This window comes from Ursus americanus, chromosome 1, assembly GCF_024610735.1.
Source record: "Ursus americanus isolate L20-20 chromosome 1, mUrsAme1.1.p, whole genome shotgun sequence".
In the NCBI taxonomy this organism is placed as follows: domain Eukaryota; kingdom Metazoa; phylum Chordata; class Mammalia; order Carnivora; family Ursidae; genus Ursus; species Ursus americanus.
Window position 1 is genome coordinate 46,485,283 of NC_142127.1, and position 18,587 is coordinate 46,503,869.

At 42.0% G+C, this 18,587-nt stretch overlaps 1 protein-coding gene across 5 annotated transcripts in view; it reads right to left on the minus strand.

The window, feature by feature from the left end:
• STK39 (serine/threonine kinase 39) overlaps positions 1–18,587 on the minus strand; it is a 439,620-nt gene that overhangs the window by 51,394 nt on the left and 369,639 nt on the right. For all 5 annotated transcript variants that reach the window (XM_045780401.2, XM_045780409.2, XM_045780437.2 and 2 more), the window contains 2 exons: positions 7,761–7,813; positions 3,578–3,646 (listed from right to left, as the gene is read on the minus strand). In XM_045780401.2, the coding sequence (XP_045636357.1) occupies positions 3,578–3,646; positions 7,761–7,813 (122 nt within the window). The remainder of the gene's footprint in view (positions 1–3,577; positions 3,647–7,760; positions 7,814–18,587) is intronic.

Sequence of the window (18,587 nt, forward strand, 5' to 3'; positions counted from 1 at the left end):
ATACAGCAGTTCAACTGAGAGATGAGAGAGGTTTGAAACAGGATGGGAAACAAGATGGGAATTCAATGGCCGGATCTTGGGTACGTTTGGATAGACTGGACGTCTGGTAGGAGAGAAAGAGTCAAGGCCAAGGCAGGTTTTTGGCTGGAGCACCTGAATGGAGAGGACATCAACCCAGGGAGCAGGGCCAGGGGAAGTGGGAGGGGCAGGCTGGGAGGAAAGAGCAGGGGCTGGATTTTGATGTTAAGAAACCCATGGTGCTACCAGCCTTCCCTGGGAAGATGCCCCAAAGGGAGCTGGACAGGAGTCTGGAATTCAAAGGAGAGGTCTGGGCTGGAGATACACATTTGGGAATTAGAAAAGGAAAACATTAATACCATGAAACTAGAGGAGATCACCAAGGGAGTGAGTGATTACTACAGAACAGAGAGCACAATCCAACTTGAGTCCTTGAGCATGTTAGTATTACAGGTCAGAGGGATGAGGAGCAACCCGTGAAAAAGACTGAGAAGGAAACACCAATAAGGTACGAGAACCAAGAATGGAATCTTAAAAACCAAACGGCAAAAGCTCTCATGGAGGAAGACACAGTCAACTCAGCCCAGCGCTGCTGAGGTGCCACGTAGGGGGAGGACTGAGAGCGAACCAACCAGGTTGAGGAACCAAGGAACGGATGGGACCCTCCCTCCAGCCTCCGGCTCACTCCGTTCCAGCCATGCCCACCTCTGCTTAGACAGATCCTGCGCGGGTGGGAGCCTTCCTCAGGGGCAGGTTCGCAAAGGTGCAGGGTGAGCGGAGGGGGTCAAAGGCCTGACTGCAGTGGGTTCAGGAGACAGAGGGAGAAAAGGGATTACAGTCAGGGGCAATTCTTTTGAGGAGTTTAGCTGTAAAGGGGTGGAGAAATAGCTGTAGTTGGCGGAGGGGTAAAGAGGGCTTCCTGTAAGATTCGAGAAATAAAAATGTAAAGAGGGAAGCAGAGGATAAAGGAGAAAGCACAGAGCTGCTGGGACAGGCTCAGGGAGACAGAATTACACACTTTATATCTGTTTATCAAATAGTCTGCAATTAAAATATAAATCAACTACTGATGAAAAACAAGTAACAATATGTTATTTGCTCGCCGCCCCCCCCCTCCCTGGCCCCGCAGAAGACACAAACACCCATCATTTAAAAGGATCTGGATCTACTTTTCAAGGCTGAAGACACTGAACCGATTGTACACAGAGAAGGGTTAGGCTCTGAGCTTGGAGTCATAAAAGCCAAGTTCAAAGACCATGACAAGTTACAACATCCCAGAAACTTCTTTTCACCTCCGTTTTACACCCATTAAATATGGATTAAAAACCTGTCCTTTCTACCTTATGGAATTGATGAGATAATCAAATAAAATACACAAACCCTGTAACTCATAGCTGTCATATCCCTGTAAGGCATTTCTCTGCTATCAGAGAAGGAGGAATTGTATGCTTGGTCTAATTCCAACACCCTACACTTCAGCTCCAAGACGGGGAACAAAGGCAAAATCAAAAATTTTTGGCAGAATAAGTAATTAAAGTATGAAAAAAATAGAAGCTTTCTCATATTGTATTTAAAACACAGTAAGCTGTACAGGAATTATGCCCCAATTTCCACCTTTAAAAAACTCAACAACCAAAAATCCTTTAGTTCAGATTCAGCTAAGCCTGGGGCAAAAAAAAAAAAAAAAGTAGTACACTAAATTTGACTGAAGGTATGAAGCAAGCCCATGCTTACAAAAAGATGTGACCTAGTATCTTTCCATGACTGTCTCTTAATCTTCATGTTCCCTACCACCGGCCAGGATCAACTCAACTCAAAAGACTATTTCATCCTTAACTTCTTGCCCAATAACGGACATTAATTAGTAAGTTTTTAAAAGAAGGTTTTTTTACGTTATTATCTTTACTTATTTTTAATTCAGGCTGCTTCGTGTATGGACCACAGTTCTTGCTAAGGAAAACACACCTTACAAGGCATCTTGATCAAGCCGTTAACTTTCTCCTTATTTTGTCAGGTCAAGTACAACACGAAGGTGTGGGCTCACTTTTTCTAATGAGAATAAGAGTATCTATGTATATCAAGGGACTGTATATCAAGAATTCTGAGATGGAGTTTACGGTGGACACCAAAGCTCAGCTGCCCTCATTGCTCAACTCCCCCTCGCTTTTGGGCTGAACATTTTGGTAAGAATTCAGCTGGCCATGGGATCTCACAAGATAAAGCAATGTGTGAGAGACAGAATACACAAAGAAAACACACACACCTGTCTGTGTGTGTGAGCGCGCGCGCGCGCGTGTGTGTGCCACTTTTCTTTAAAATATGTCTCTATCGCTTTATAACATGCAACACTTGGCAGAGGGGTCAGAGCTTCCTTGTGAAATCAATACGTATACCATACACAGTTAAAAGGAAAAAGAGCTTCATTATTTCTAATTATAAAGCTATCTTCACATTTATGACATATCGGTTTGTATATCAATAGCATATTACAAATAGATTCTTTACTCAGAATCCTAATCTCCCACTAAAACCTCAGATAATCCCTAAAATAATTCATTTTATAATGCCCTACATTATATATAAGTCATTTAAGCATCAGTTTTGATTATTTTTAAAGAAAGTTTTATCATAATACACATTACCCTAATTTTCCTGATAATTACTAACAATACAATTAGTTCATGTCATAGATAACATTAATAACATATTAAACTAGTCTTAATTACTTAGGGTCATCAATAGGAATACCTAGCGACAGACCGACTACATTATAAAATCTTCACAAACTCAGGATTATCCGAGAAGTGTGGAGCTTCTCACCCTCACCCTGGGTGGAACCAGGCTACACTTTTTCTTAGATGACAGCATCTGCCTCTTACAGTTTCTCTGCCTCCCGCGGCCTTTGGGGAGGCGGCCAGTCATGCCCTGCTCCTGACAGCACATCTGTGTCTAGCAGGCTCCCCTGACCCATCAGCTATCTCTGCATCCTAAAAGCAGAAGAACTAGAGCCCCGTGCGCAGAGTGAAGTGTCTCTGCCCCAACCCAGCTGCGTGGCCCCAGACAACCCATGGAATCCCTTTAGGCATTCACGTCCTTGTCCATACAATGCAAGAACTGGCCTGCATGATCTCTAAGTCCCATCCAACCATAAGACTTTGTGATGAATCTTGTGAATGGCTGGGAAAACTAATATCTAAGTTCATTCGAACTGTGCCCAAAGAAAGAACAGAGAACTCTGACAAAGGACCTAGGAGATTCCTGTACTTTGGTGCATGGAATTTATAGTATTGCATTTTTGCTATGTCGTGGACTTTTGGATCTTCTAGGCTCTTTGTTATATTTCTAATAAGTGAAGTTCTTATTAAATGCGAGAGAATTACATTAAGAGCTTTCTAAAAAAGAAAATTAAATATGACTCATATATGCTTCTTCCACATAAAAGAATTCAAGAAATTTTCAAAACTCCAGAGGAAATTATTCCTTTATGAAAACCTGTTTCTAAATGCATTTCCATTTGATGGATCAACAAAATGACACTGTGTACTAAAAAATGATTTACCTATAACCACATCATGACCATCAACCAAGCCGGCAGAGAAGAGCTCCTGAGATACGCCATCTGCTGTATCTGTCCAAATGTGAAATGAATATGCGTTAGTAACCATAAAATAAAAATCAACAACCCAGTACAATGTAAAAGATAGCTTTCATTTACAAAAATCACCCACGCGTGTTTTAATTCAACAATTCAGATTCTATCAGAAGGAAAAATCAGAGGCAATGTAAAATATATTTTGCCATATATACTTTGCATCTTGGTATTTATTCAACAGAGGTTATACAAAATTATTATTTCATTTTTGGTGAACCAAAAAACATTTGCCCTTTGGCTACCACCTGACTTAATCCTCAAATGTACCTCTGTAAGTTAGCTCATAACGGGTCCCAATGACACTGCTTTTCTTTCTTGCCAAGGTTAATTCCGGCCATCATCAATCCTTTTCTATCATTAGTAGCTACTGAGTCAGAATTTATGGCAAAGGTTGAACAGGCAGCACTTGACACAACCTTTTATTTGGTACAAACAGCCTTTGAGCTTGTTGGACTATTAAGATGTGCTATTCAAATTTATGCTATTAAGAAACTCCTTTAACATGACATTGATCATTTGATAGCAACGGATTCATTCTCTTAGAAAATGTGGCTGAATAAAAGAATGCAGTTTCTCAATGATAAGTGACAGTAGGTAGAAATCTCATAAAGATGGGACTGAACAGGCTGTAGCAAGTGAATATAACCAAAATCACTTAACTGAAAGGTTATGAATGAACATGGTAATAAGTGAGAAGTCTGTTCGAAGACTTTGTAAAGAGAAACTGATAAATGGCAATGTGCTCAAAAGAACCATTATGAACCCCTATGTTTTTACAAGGGAGAGGACATGGTCCCCACGGCCTTCTGACATTATCACAAACGTCCAGAACTACAGCTGGGTAAGAAGAAACTGGCTCAGCAGCTGGTAATAACCTGGAAGGAGGTTTGGCTCGAGCGCCTTCTAAAGCCAGGGAGCACCTCAAAGTATGGCTGCTGAACAAACACGCATCTAAATTGAATTGCAGTTTGCTACACCTAAGGCTGCCCTCAGAGTGTGCGTGCGCATGTGGGAGCGTGTCACTGACGGTAAAATTATCTTTCAGATCTGTGGCCGTTAACGTGCTTAGCCCCGTGTCTGACACATAGTAATTACTCCATCAGCGGTAGCCATGATGCCGCTGCTCAGCCAAAGATCATCGGAAATATAGGTCGTGCTCTAGAGCACTCTCCTTTGCCCTTTCATACGTGGCCCAATTTCCAGGATCTCGAATAAAACATTTGAGAGCCACTGTATATTCTTTGTACATCCAGAGACATTGTGGTATTGCATCATTTTACTCATCCCATTTTATCATGAATGACATGGAATAACATGAAGGAAATGGAAAAGAAAAAGGAATCTTTCTCGACTGTGAGATTCCATATAAGGTGGGCTTATGTTGGGGCTTGTCCTTACTCTTGGAAGTACAAAAATACACCTTATAAAATTCTCTCAGGGATAAACTGATGCCTTAGCATGGAATCTAGGGTGAGAGGCTCTACTCTGCATGCACTGTAGCTTTATGAAGTCGACTGGAACATTGTGGGCTCATAATCTCATCTTCCTGGATGCCACCAGAAACTTCACTACAAAAAGTGTATTGAACTAAGGTGTCTACCTAGTAGGCACAGGGCACACAGTAGGCAGTGACTGAGTTCCTATGGACTAATCATCTCTTAAAGCATCTGGATGTGTTACCACCGCCTCTAAAGTATCAATAAGATCTTACACCTGAGTGAGGAGCTAGGCTCACAGAACGTGGTTGAAAATGGAATAATCAAGCAAATCCACATTGCCGGCTAGCCCTAAAACAGTGCCAAAGCAAAGGACATTCCCGATGATTAAAGTTTACAGCATCGCCTGTTATTCTCAGGACTCCTGAAGATCAGGAGGATGAGTCGCATTCAAATTGCACAAGGGCCATGCTGGCCATTTCTGGTCCCAAAGAGAAACATTCCATGTTTGTGTGCCATTAACCAGTTACTTTGTGTGCCTGTAATATATCAGTGATCGTTTAGAACAGAAACTGGAAGGTAATTGGTAACATTTTTCTTTAAGCTGTTTAACATTCCTAATGTGTCAACAGGGTTAAATCATCCTATATAATCATATATGCTCTAGTTCCCAGAATATATAGCAACATAATAAATGCAAAGGGCTGCTCTCAAGTGAAGACAGAGAATATCTGCTATGTTTGTGTTCTACACTCTGTGCCATACGACACGTTTACATGTGCATACAGCAGACACTACACTTGCATGCCCGGTGCAGACAGCATATGAAATGGAGACAGCATCAGCATCACAGAGGGACGGTGATCTATCCATGGTGCTTCTGTTACCAAGGGCCCGTGCTCACTGCCCGGGGAAGGCCAGCTATCATCAGGAAGCCGATGCCACAGTTGCTATCTGAGAAACAAAAGCAGACTCAACCCACAAGGGCAAGCGAGGCTGCCAAAGCCAGCACAAAGGGCCAGGCGATGCAGAGAGGGCCATCTTCTCTCCCAAAATCCTCAACTGGGAAATTCATTTCTTTGTTAGCTCCTGAAATTCAAATTAATTTCTATTGCCACTGTCAATTTTAGATAATTAGATGGAAAAAAAAAAACACCCTTGAGAGAATTTGTTCTTTTACTTACTGTATTTGAAAGATTTATCATATAATTACTAGATTTTATGACACTATTGGCTGGTCAATATTCTCATATTATGACAAAATAGAGCACTTTCGGATAATACAAACTGGTATTGTACAATTTCATAGATTGACTCTAAACTGCCCAAGGTGCATGTTCCCAGAAAGAAAGATCAATTAGCAAATTTATCAGGGCCTTACTTGCCTCTATTTTATAACAAGTACTTCATATGTTACTTTAATTCAAATATACTGGGAATCATTAAATCTTTATGCTGGCAGGAGACTAGACATCAGGGCCAGTGAGTCAATGCCCACATTTGGCCCAGAAACATGTTCTGTTTGGCCAGCAGAGGTTTTGTTGTTTTTTTAAAACTGAACGTGAACAGACAGAACTGTCTGGTTTCCTGAAGTCCCCACTGTTTGCTCTAGCTCCTGAACACGTCTGACTTTGGGTCTTCTTACATTTCTAATAGCAGGGAGGTTGAAGCAGGTAACCCCTTGACCAGATATCACACTAGAAAACTTCAGATTTTCAAAATTTTAGCAAATATGATTTATTTAATCAAATCAAAATTTAAAGGGAGCTCTACTACATAAAATAATTAGAGTGTTATTAGCTTAATGTATATTAACATATTCCAATGTATGAGCCTAATGTGTTGTATTTTAATAATATAATGTATTTTAGAAGATTGTCAATATAGATATCGAGGCTACTTCCATGTATTCAAATATCTGAAACCAGAGGTCAGGGACAACAAGAAGTCTCAGCATTAGCATCTGATACTCACCTATTTGGGTTGTTCTGGTTATAAACTAAAGAGTGGAAATAGCAATTTTTGCTTAACTACGAATCTTATGGACTCCAAAGCCTGTTCATATATGTTATTTATCCATTAATTAACCAAAATTACTTGAGATTCTCCTGCATAGCAGGCACTTGGTCAAGCGCTAAATATACCAGGAAATGAAGCCGGGTTCTACAGACTCCAGGCATCCAGGAGCTGAGAAGGCAAGCAGTCCAGCCTTGAAGCTGCGAGAATGGCAAGGTTCCTACCAAGCTCTGTGGATGAGGGTAGAAGGGCAAGTACAGCACTTTTCGGTGTGACATCTTATTTGTTGCTCCCCTCTCACTAGGACTGCTCTATGCTACTCCGTACACTCGTCACAGGGTCCTTTAGGCCCTGCGTCACCACGCCAACATTTCTTTTCATGGTCGAGCTAACATATTTCATGTGTATGTGTATATAAACTATGCAGCATGTCACAGGAATTCATGTAGTCAGTACGGGTCCAGTTTGGATTCCCCCCAATTACTGCAAATCCTTCCGCTCTCCCTCCCTTCCCTTCATCCTCCTTTCTTCATTTTTAGAGAAAGCAGTTTTGAATAGCAAATTATCACCACACACTTTTAATCAATTTCTTCAATGCTCTTTGCAGCAATAAAATACTAATTTCAATTAAAACTCACCTCTTCCTGGAGTAAACTCAAACCGTATGTCATTAAGTTCCTTTCTGGAATTTCTGAAATACATAACACATAGCACATTACAATCCAATGAAGTACAGTTGAATCAAACTAAATGTATTCTAATTTCTACAAGATGCTACTAACATGTAGACAGCATTTACAGTTTTGGGTTTACCTCTGAGTACTTCATCAAACACAAGAGATAGTTATGACAATAATAGAGATATTTAACTGACTAAATTTACCTTATATAAGTACGTTTATTTCACAAAATTCCAAAAATAAAATGTCCTTTCATAAGATCTACACTAAATCAATAACCTTAAATTCCATAATTAAAAATTTCAGATTTTAGTCTAGAATAAATAATATTTGATATATTTTTCATCTTTCCTGAAAACAGTATTTCATCAATTATTTTTCAAAGTGAAACAGGAAAGATAATCTCTAGGATGAAGTTTATGACAACATTGTATATTAATCATGCAACAAAATGCCCAGAAAAGGATATGTATTTTGTTATTAAAAATTTTATCTATGGGGCACCTGGGTGGCTCAGTGGGTTAAGTGTCTGCCTACGGCTCAGGTCATGATCCAAGGGTCCTGGGATCGAGCCCCGCATCAGGCTCCTTGCTCAGTGGGGAGCCTGCTTCTCCCTCACCCTCTGCCTACCACTCCCCCTGGCTTGTGCTCTATCAAATAAATAAATAAAATCTTTAAAAAAAATTTATCTACATAGAGGGGGACCCCCTGAATGTTGTGAAATTATCCACTGAATAAACTTTTTAAAAATACAAAATGCTTACATAAAACTGTAATATATAAGTATATATGTATATTCAATCCAAAAACTGATACTAGGGAAATATGGGACAAGCAAATACCTAAGATATGAGTTTTCCATTCATACTAATTTCAAGAAATGATATAGGGCAGTGAGTTATAATTAGAATGGTTTTAAATTCTCATAAGAACACTAAAATATTATGAGTAACTCAACAGATGCTACAATTAACGTTAATAAAAATACCATAACTGCAGTAGGAAACAGGAAATGGTAATTTCTACAAACAGTCAACTATTTGCTCAGCTACCAAGGGTCCAAGACAGAGACAGACATGGTCTGAATACCCATCCCAAACAGCCTCCTTCGGGTGCCAGAAGAGTCTGATCAAATCCTGTTTAGTTCTCCAGTTTGGGACTCTAAAGACCCTGGGTAGTATCTCCTGGTCTCTATATACAGTGCTCACATCATGACGCCACCAGTCTCTGGACCCTTTTTGGTCCCCAGCCTGAGGCTGGTTCTTCAGGTGCTAGGACATCCTTCCACACTAAAGGCAGGAGGCCCAGAAAAATGACAAAGGCAAGGTACCGATTTGGAAAAAGTCCTTCTTCCATGCCTAGAGAATCTGGCCTGTCTGCACTTTCGCACAAGCAGAAAAATAAGGGTCAGGAATTCAAGAGATGCCCAAGCCCAGGCCACAGTCATAAGAGCTTTGAACCACCGTGCATCCTTTCCCAGGTGTCCCCACCTTGACTGTCACTATTCCTCTCAGAGTTAGAATGGGATGGGGCAGGGGAGGGGGTGGAGAAGAATGGCAACAGTTAAAGCTGGGCTTCTTTTAACATCTGCTTTTCGAGACCGAGGACTGAAAATTGTGCACTCCGACTCTAAAGAAGTAGACATAGGACTAACACATGGAATTGCAGACAACGGAAGACGGCTCAGAGATCATCTTGGACGCCAGACTAAGTGACCCCGTCCTGGAGCTGGGGCAGACCCTGAGCAATCAGTGCCTACAGCGGAAGGGCTGTTTGCCTGTGGCCTTGTTTATCTGCCAGTCACCACACATTTACACAGTGCTTTCATATACATCAGCAGTTCTCAAACTTCTTTTTTGTAAACCTCTATAATGTCTGGCTTAAGATAGATGGATTCCTATTTTTGCTTCTATAGTCAATCTGCTGCAATATCACGTATCATGTTGCCTGCTGCTGGAAAATTCCACTCTAAATGTTGAAATAATGAGAGTGAAAAAGGCACATAATTTCTTGTTATTGTATAAAATAGTTTGACCTCATGGGCTGCTTGAAAGGGACTCAAGGACCACCCCCCACCCAGGATCATAGGACCCCACTTTAAGAAACACTGATATAAAATCTCATGAATCAAATCTCATTTGATTCCAGCAATCAATCTTTGAGATACGCAGAGTAGGTACTATTTGTTGATGAGCACATTCAATGGCCTTTCCAAGTTTACAAATTGAGTGGCAGACTGAGGACCAACAATTCTACATTGGAAATACCGAATGCAAATACAGAAAAGCGCAATTCCTTTCACTTTTGAGCGAAAACACTATTCCTCAAGATTTTTCACATTACCATAAAAAGATCAGCAAGCATTATTTATTTAATAGCCTTGGTTTTACGTGCTATGTATCAACAAAAGTTGAACTAGAACAGTCCAGTAAGGGGGGAAAAAAAAGATCACTAGGAAAGCAAGTATTTATAGTGTATTTAAATAATAAAATGACAGGAGGAGGAAAAAACGAAAAGGAATTTGATTTGATGCTAATTTAGGTCACTGTTCTTTTCCTGTCTTTCTTTTGGTCAGTCTTGTCTAAATTAGTTTGTCCTACTAAGGCCATAAGAAGAGAGGTATAAGAACTGTACCCAGAGTATCATCACGTACATCCTCATTAAGTATTAATACCACAGAAGTAATAACCAGTACCCATCATCTCTACATCAACTATGGCTCGAGTTAGGGAGGTTGCCTAGTCAAGTCCTTCTTTTACGACTCTGAACCTAAAATACTTGCCTTTGAAAAGATCACAGTGATTGATTGTGAGTAGTAGACTTGTCTCATCAGGTTGAAATATAGTTGGAAAAATGCCTAATTGGATCTAACTACTGAAGGTCATCCTTTTATAAAGAATTAATCTTTTCAGACTCATACTTAACACCTTTAATTGAAAGTACATTTACTTTAATTGATATGGCACAGGATATTCTTGATTTCAGAGAAGCTGAAAATAGGTATGATTTAAAGCCAGAAACTGAATCTGTGCAACTTTATAGAGGAAATGTTTAAAACTTGAGAGTAACAGCTTTAAGACCCAAGCTACCTTCGATAACTCTTATTAACAACCCTGTTAATCCTGGGGCGCCTGGGTGGCTCAGGTGGTTGAGGGTCTGGCTCTTGATTTCAGCTCAGGGCATGATCTCAGGATCCTGGGATTAAGCCCCAGGTTGGGCTCTGCACCCAGTGCGGGGTCTGCTTGGTATTCTCTCTCTCTCTTCCTCTGCATCACCCTGTCCCCTGCCCCAGCTCACACTCTCTAAAAAAAAAAAAAAAAAAAGTCCTTAGAAAAAACACAAACAAAAAAAAACCCTTCAATCCTCAAAATAACAACAACAAAAAACCACTCCAACAAAAAAACCACACTCCTAAATTTGATAAGTACAAACCCTTATTTCTCATTGTAGGTATATATTATATCATAAAGGCAAATGTCTACAGGGCTCAGGCAGAATAGTTATATTTTAAAATAGGTGATACCATTACATGGTTTAAAATCCAAAAGATACAATAGGGTATTCTGTAAAAACTAGGCCTCCTACTCTTGTCACTCAACTACCTGGTCCCCCTCAATGATATAGGCTTTTTGTGCATCCTTCCCAAGATGCTTCATGCATCTATCAGCAAATATACACACATCGTTTCTTAAGCCTGTTTAATACAAATGTAGCATACTGTATCCATTGTTCTGCACCTTGCCTTTTCTTTTAATAATATACCTTGGAATTTCTCCCTATTGGTTCATAGCGAGCTTTCTCATTCTTTTTATTATAGCTACATAGTATTCCATTGTCTGCGATATCCTTTTTTTAACCAGTTCCCATTCTATGAACAGATTGTTTCTGGTCTTTCACTATTATAAACAATGCTCAATGAATAACCTTGTTCTTATATCATTTTGCAAATACATGAGTATGAAAATAAACTTCTAGAAGTAAGTTGCTTGGTCAAAGGATAAATGCATTTGCAATTTTTATAGATATTGTCAAGTTCCCCTTCATCTAAGTTGTACCAATTTATACTCTCACAAGCAATTTGTAAGCATCATTGCAGGAACTTTCAATGAATAAAGCAGGAGGTATAGTGTAAAAAAAAAAAACAACAACAACACAAAACAGGAAGATGTGTTCTGCCAGCTGGAAAGCTTCTTCCCAATTTAAAGAGGGCAACCACTGTTCAGCACCAGCTGGGTAAGCCAGGCAGGAATTTAGGCTCAATCACGTTTAAAAAAAAAAATACACATACACACACGCACACACACACACACACACACACGAGATATATAAAAATACACAGGTTGGATGTAAAATACATATACTATATGTAAATATAAATACACATATATTTGCTATGTCTTTTCAAAGTGACAAATCTGGAGATACAGACTGTCATGTTTAAAGTCTTCCTTCTTGCTCATTCAGTTCACCTGCAAGGGACACAGTGAACCATCCAATGAGGCAGCTGGCTCGGAGGGTGGGGATGACAGTCACGTGAGAGGTGATGGAGGTGCAGCGGGCCTGCGCAGTCGGAGTCTGCATTTTCCAGGAGGTAGCATTTTTCTGTACTTCTTAATGTACCACATCAGGACAGTCTGCTAGAGTTATTGCTCCTAGAGGACTCCAAAGCCAAAACGCCAGCTCAGGACTAGTGCATTCCTTAGCTCCTCAATCAGGTCTTTTAGCCCATGCCAAAAAACGTACGGGGACACACGACGCCTAAGAAGCAGATGTGATCCAAATGCTTTGAAGCCCAGATACCACTGGTTGTCAAAGGGAACCAGCAACCGTGAGTGCCACTGTCATGCGGTGAGGCTGAATGCCAACCATTTCCCCAAGCTCTGAGGCTGAGGATGCAGTTGGCGTAACACTGGCAGGTATGGTGTTTTCTAGGGGTCCAGACATGCCCCTCCCTCCTAAGCAGCAGACAATCCCCTTTTCCCTTATTCGAACCTAAGATTTCGGGTCAGAGTGAAGCTGCTGGTATCCAAGGACGTCCAGAAGGACTCTCACTCCTAGACTCCTGGAATGTTTCCCCCTTTTGGGAGCAGGATGGAGACTTTCAAACAGGCTGGGCTAAGAATCAGGACATCATTTTTAGGTCTGCTTGCTTCTTTCCTGCTCTTGGCATTGAACCGAAGTCTCTTCCCACAGGCTTAGGACAGAAAGGGACTATGGCTCCCACTGAAGCTTGCTGGGCATCTCTCTCCACACCAGCAGAGAGCCTGGCACAGACCAAGGACGTAACGGAGCCGTGGGGACAGAGGTCTACATTCAAATCCACTCACTACTTGTTTGGCATCTGTCATCTGTTTCCTCAACTGGGAGATGGGGAAAATAATAATTAATGGCATTTACTGTCTGCCAGCGTGTGCTTGGTGCTTCACTGCTGTTATCTCACGCCATGCTCCGAACAACCCTCGACGTGGGGATGGCTCTTAGCCCCTCTTATTTTATAGACAAGGAAACAGAGGCTCGGAAAGGATAAAGGACATATCCGAAATCATACGACTGATGAGCAGATCCTAACTAAATCTAGAACTAAATGAATGTTACCCATTGTCTTCTCCGGTGCACAACCCTTAACCGGAGCCACTGGGGGCCCCGCCTTGAGTCTGCAGATGCTCCTAACTGGTCTCTCCACAGTCAAGCTCACCATCTGCACAGGAGCCAGGCAGCTTGTTATCCGGAAATCTGATCAGGCCACTCCTTTGCTGAAAGACTCCATTTTCTTCCCCGTATTTTCTTTTTTTTTAAGTAGGCTCCTCACCCAGCTTAGAGCTCCACACAGGGCTTAAACTCACAACCCTGAAATCAAGACCTGAGCTGAGATCAACAGTCAGATGCTTAACTGACTGAGCCATCCTGGTACCTTCCCTGTGTTCTTAAAATTTAAAATCCTTAGCATGACCCCTCCAAGACCTGCTTCGACTATCTCCCCATCTTCAACTGTCCCACACTGTCCCCTGCTCGCCTTGTTGCCATCTCCAGCCTGCCCTCCTTCCCCAGATACAGCTTTGCAAAGGCGCAGGGGGAGCAGAGTGGGGAGGTCAAAGGCCTGACTGCAGTGGGTTCAGGAGACAGAGGGAGGAAAGGGATTCAGTCAGGGGCAAGTCTTTTGAGGAGTTTAGCTGTAAGGCAGTGGAAAAATAGCTGCAATGGGAGGTGGGGGAAAGAGAGGGCTTTTTAAGATGGGAGAAAAGCAACATTTGTGTGCTGGTGGGACAGGCCTGGTACAGAGGGAAACAGGGGGGTGGGGGAGGGAACAGAGAAGTACTCCTGGGGGCTGCGGCTTGTTGGGGGAGCCAGCTTCCCTCAGGCTAGCAAATCTCCACTCTCATTCTCCTTCCAATTGACTGACTCCAACCGTGTTCTTTTGGGGGAGACCAGGAAAGAGGGTAAAGACAGCCAGATGAGGGTAGGCTCTCCTCGCCTCTAGTTCTGTACTAACTCACATTTTGTACAAACTAATATTACTACCTTAACGTCCACCTCATCTACTAGACACCAAGTTCCCAAAGACCAAAGGCCTTTTGCTTGCCCTGTTCACGGCTCTTCCCCTCAGCAACAAGCACAGTGTCTTCGGAATGCACTGATAGCATCTGCCACATGAATGAATGAATGAATGAATGGGAGTGAGAGTGAGAGAAAGAAAGAGAAAAAGAAAGGAAGGAAGAAAATTTTACAAGTCTGGCTTTTGTCAAGCGCCTCTGCTTGGTTTCTGAGACACTGTCACCCCAGTTCTCTGCCCTTTCTCTGTGTGCCCAACAACTGCTGTCTGCCTGTCCCTGTGAATGTTCTGCCCCACCATCTTCACTTCTCCTTCTCTTTCTGGATAACTCCAAATGCATCATTAAACCCAGGTTAAACCCAGGTACTTCCCCAGAGCTTTAAACCCATTATCAACGGTCTACACAGCATCTCTCCATGCAATGTCCAGACACCAAAAAACCCAGCAGATACAAAATGGAATGCATTACTTTTCCTCTCAAATTCGCTTCTCTCTGCTCCCTATGGCAGCAAATGGTGGTGACAGCCAACTACCACGAGCTGTGGGTGATACCTCCTTAAGATTCCTCAAATCATCCATTTCTCTTAAAACTCTGCTACCACTGACCAAAGGCAGGTCACCATTATCGGCCCCGAGAGGAGAATAACCGATCTAATGAACAAAGGGTATTTTATCCACACTCAAACACACTGCACACAGACACACGGGGAATGCTGTGTGTCACAGAGCCACAGATGAACGGCCAAAGGAAAAGGCCACGAAAGGTTGAGGGAGCGAATACTGGGGGTGTAATCTTGGCAGATGAACGTGTTGTAGCCCAGGAAGAAAATCGTTGTACTTAATGAGATGTGGAAAATGACGCCAAAGCAACGGTAAGTCGAAGGACACCTACAAGTGTAAGGCCAGAAACAAAAGAATCAGGAAGAGAAAAAAAGAAGCCTCCTGTGTCCAGGCCCGTGGCTGTGGGACGCAGTGTTTCTGCACATCTCTGGGCTTTCCTAGGGCTGAGTCTTTAGGTCAGCCAACCACACCGCCTTGGGGACTAGAGAAGGTCCTTCTGGGCTCTGCAGCTCAGCCACATGCCAGCAATGACCTTCAGTTACCACTTCCCCTCTCCAACCTCCACTCCAGCTCCCTCTGCAGGAAGACAGGAAACAACGCTGCCCTCACCCCGGGTTAAAGGAGCTGTGCGCAGACACCCTGTGGGCCCCTCACGGAGCCGTCGGGCATTCTGATGGTTCCAGTCCTTAAAGAGTTGACAGTGTTCCCAGAGAAGGACAGCTGACAGGAAGTAAAAGTACCGGGGAAAGCCCAACATAAAGATGTCCTTAAAAAGCAGTAGTAGAAAAAGAAATATCAGTCTAATTCAGAGAAAGGAGCATTTCCCCTCGTTTGGTTCTCACTCTCTCCATTCTTCACAGTCCTGTCAAATTCATCTTCTCTGAGGTAAAGGTCCAATCACAGAATCATATAATTCTACAACTGACAGGAGCCCTGGAGGTCACATAATCCATTTCCCTCATTCCTGAGGTGAAGAAACTGAAGCTAAAGAGATTAAGTGGCTTGCTTAAGATTACACAGCTGGCTAATTCACTCAACACTCCATAAATACTTATTGATCATCTACTAGGTGTCAGGCCTGTCCTAGGAGCCATTTATGGCAGAAATGACACCCAAACCTGGGACTGATGCTTCTAGATGATTGCCTTTTATTCTCGACTGGTGATTCTCGAACTGCAGGGTGAGCTGAGGTGTGCTCTCTAAAGAAAGAATTCTTTGCCTCAGTGATGCCCCTACCCCTAGCAGTTAAGAAATGCTGCATGCAGCGAGAGAGGTTACAGATGGGAGTGGGTTCTATACAGGACTGAGGTGATGACGGCAGAAATAAAGGTTAAGAGCCACTGCTGTACCCATCAACACTGTGCCCCAAAGCCCTGCTTGAAAGGGAAGCTCTCTTCTAAGTACAGATCTCACTTAGCAGTGACTAATACAATTGTGTGTGCATGCATGCATGTGCGTGCACATGCACATGCACACACACACACACACACACTTTCTTGAAACAAGGTATCTTGATCTATCTTAAGGAACTGGACACCTGCACGCTGGCTTTCTACAGGTTTTTCTGCGCTAGAACCTCAGGCTAAGGACTCTGATGCATCCCCCAGGTTACTGAGCAGCCTGAAGGGCCTTTCAGATTTACGGTCCGCATGGAACAAGCAGTCTGGATGCACAGGATTTCACACAGCTGACACCTAAATGAGAGGTGTGTGCACAGAGCCTCACAAATTTCTCACACTCTGTACAATGCTTATACCCATGAATAAATCATATGCAAAAAGGTTATCATAAGTAACTGCCTTTACTGTCTACAAAAATAGTTTTCATCTGGAAATAATCTTAACTCAGTTCCTTTAAAAGAAACCTCTTGAAAATCTACATGCTGGCCAGGTAGACTCCTCCTCTCACCCCCCCCCCCCCCCCCCGCCGCCCACTCTCCAGCCTAAACGTGTTTCTTTTTTTATTCCCTCTAGTGGACTTTGGAAAATCATGAAAAACACTTCAAAATACAGGAAAGTTCAAAGAGTAATAAAACAAATATACATGTACCTACCATCCAGGAACTTTTAAAATGGTAACATTTTGTCATATTTACTTCAGAGCTTAATTCATAAAATTTTAATAATGTTTTGCCTACACAGTACAAAATCGATTGTTACATCCCAACCGTGGTAAATCATGAGTGACCTGATTATTGTGTGAGGACTCTGCTTCCTGTCAAGTTTATGGAACTGTCTTTTCATGGGTGGCAGTCCTTTTCAGCATTTAGAATGTCCAGTGAATATATTTACTGAATTGATTTTTACTGATAGGCCAAGAGCGAAATGGAGTGACCACATAAAAACTAGAGTCGGGGGTGCCTGGGTGGCTCAGTCAGTTAAGTGTCTGCCTTTGGCTCAGGTCATGATCTCAGGGTCCTGAGATCAAGTCCTGCATCGGGCTCCCTGCTCAGCGTGGAGCCTGCTTCTCCATCTGCCCCTTCCCCCATTTGTGCTCTCTTTCTCTCTCTCAAATAAATAAAATCTTAAAAAAAAAAAAAAAACTATAGTCAGGTGTACAGCTGGTAGAAGTAGAAACATTGCAGTCTAATCAAAGTTCACGTTTTTTTAGCAGCAGGAAAAATTTTTAAACACACTTACTAGTTAGGGGTTTTTGTGTATGTCTCCTGACTGAAATCCACAGATAGAAGTAGAGAAGCAGTCTTCATTCCCATCACTTGCGTGGGGAAGTCTGGCGTGTGTTAGGGTTTACTACAGAAAACCTGGACTCAGTGTTTCTGTGACAGATAACCTCTCTTCAATGCAGCAGGCTCCCAAGTCAGCATGCTAAGTAAGTTATACTAAAAATGCAAGGGGCACCTCTAAGATGTGGATTCAGTAAATAACCAACTGGGCTCTTGATCTCACGTCATGGTAGGTATGTTTATGCAGATCAAGAGACAGCAATATGGGGACGTGGGGGGTGCTGCCCATATCTGCAGCACTCTTGGGTCAAGCTTCAAGATGGTCGAAGTTTACTTTAAGGCACGAACTGTTACAATCTCTAATTATTATGGGAAACAATCAAATCTTTGCGGTGTGTTTTAATTCTTGCAAAAAGGGATGGTTAAGTAGATCAAAGTTAAAACAAATATTCAACTGAACATTATCCAAAATAACAGAAATTAAAGGGAACAGAGAAAGAGATACCACATACACTTGAGACATCAGTAACTCCCACTGAACCTGAATTTAGCTTTGTTTGCTTGCAGCTCAGGCAAAAAAAAAAAAAAGGAAAAAGTATTGCGTGATACAGTTCTTTATCAAAAAAGAAATATGCAAAGCAGATGTTTTTCCCTTGACATTAATATCAAGGAGAAATTCTGTATGGAAGCCCCTTTACAAGGGACACTGGGTAATGTCTTCAACTCCATGTTGTAAAGGACAGAAACTTTTTTTCATATAAATGTCTTCCAACTATGTGGCGCAAAAGATGAGAATTTTTTTCTCCCACAGGCTGAAGGCACCATATTAAATCTTACCTAAGTGATGGCATTTCTGTGGGAAGCTGAAATAATATAGCCGAGGTACACTGTTTCCTGATGATTTACCTCAACAGAGGGAGCCCAAAGAACCTGGAGAAATGAACGGCCCATGCGGACTGCTTCCTGATGCCCTAAAAGTGTCTTTGTCAAG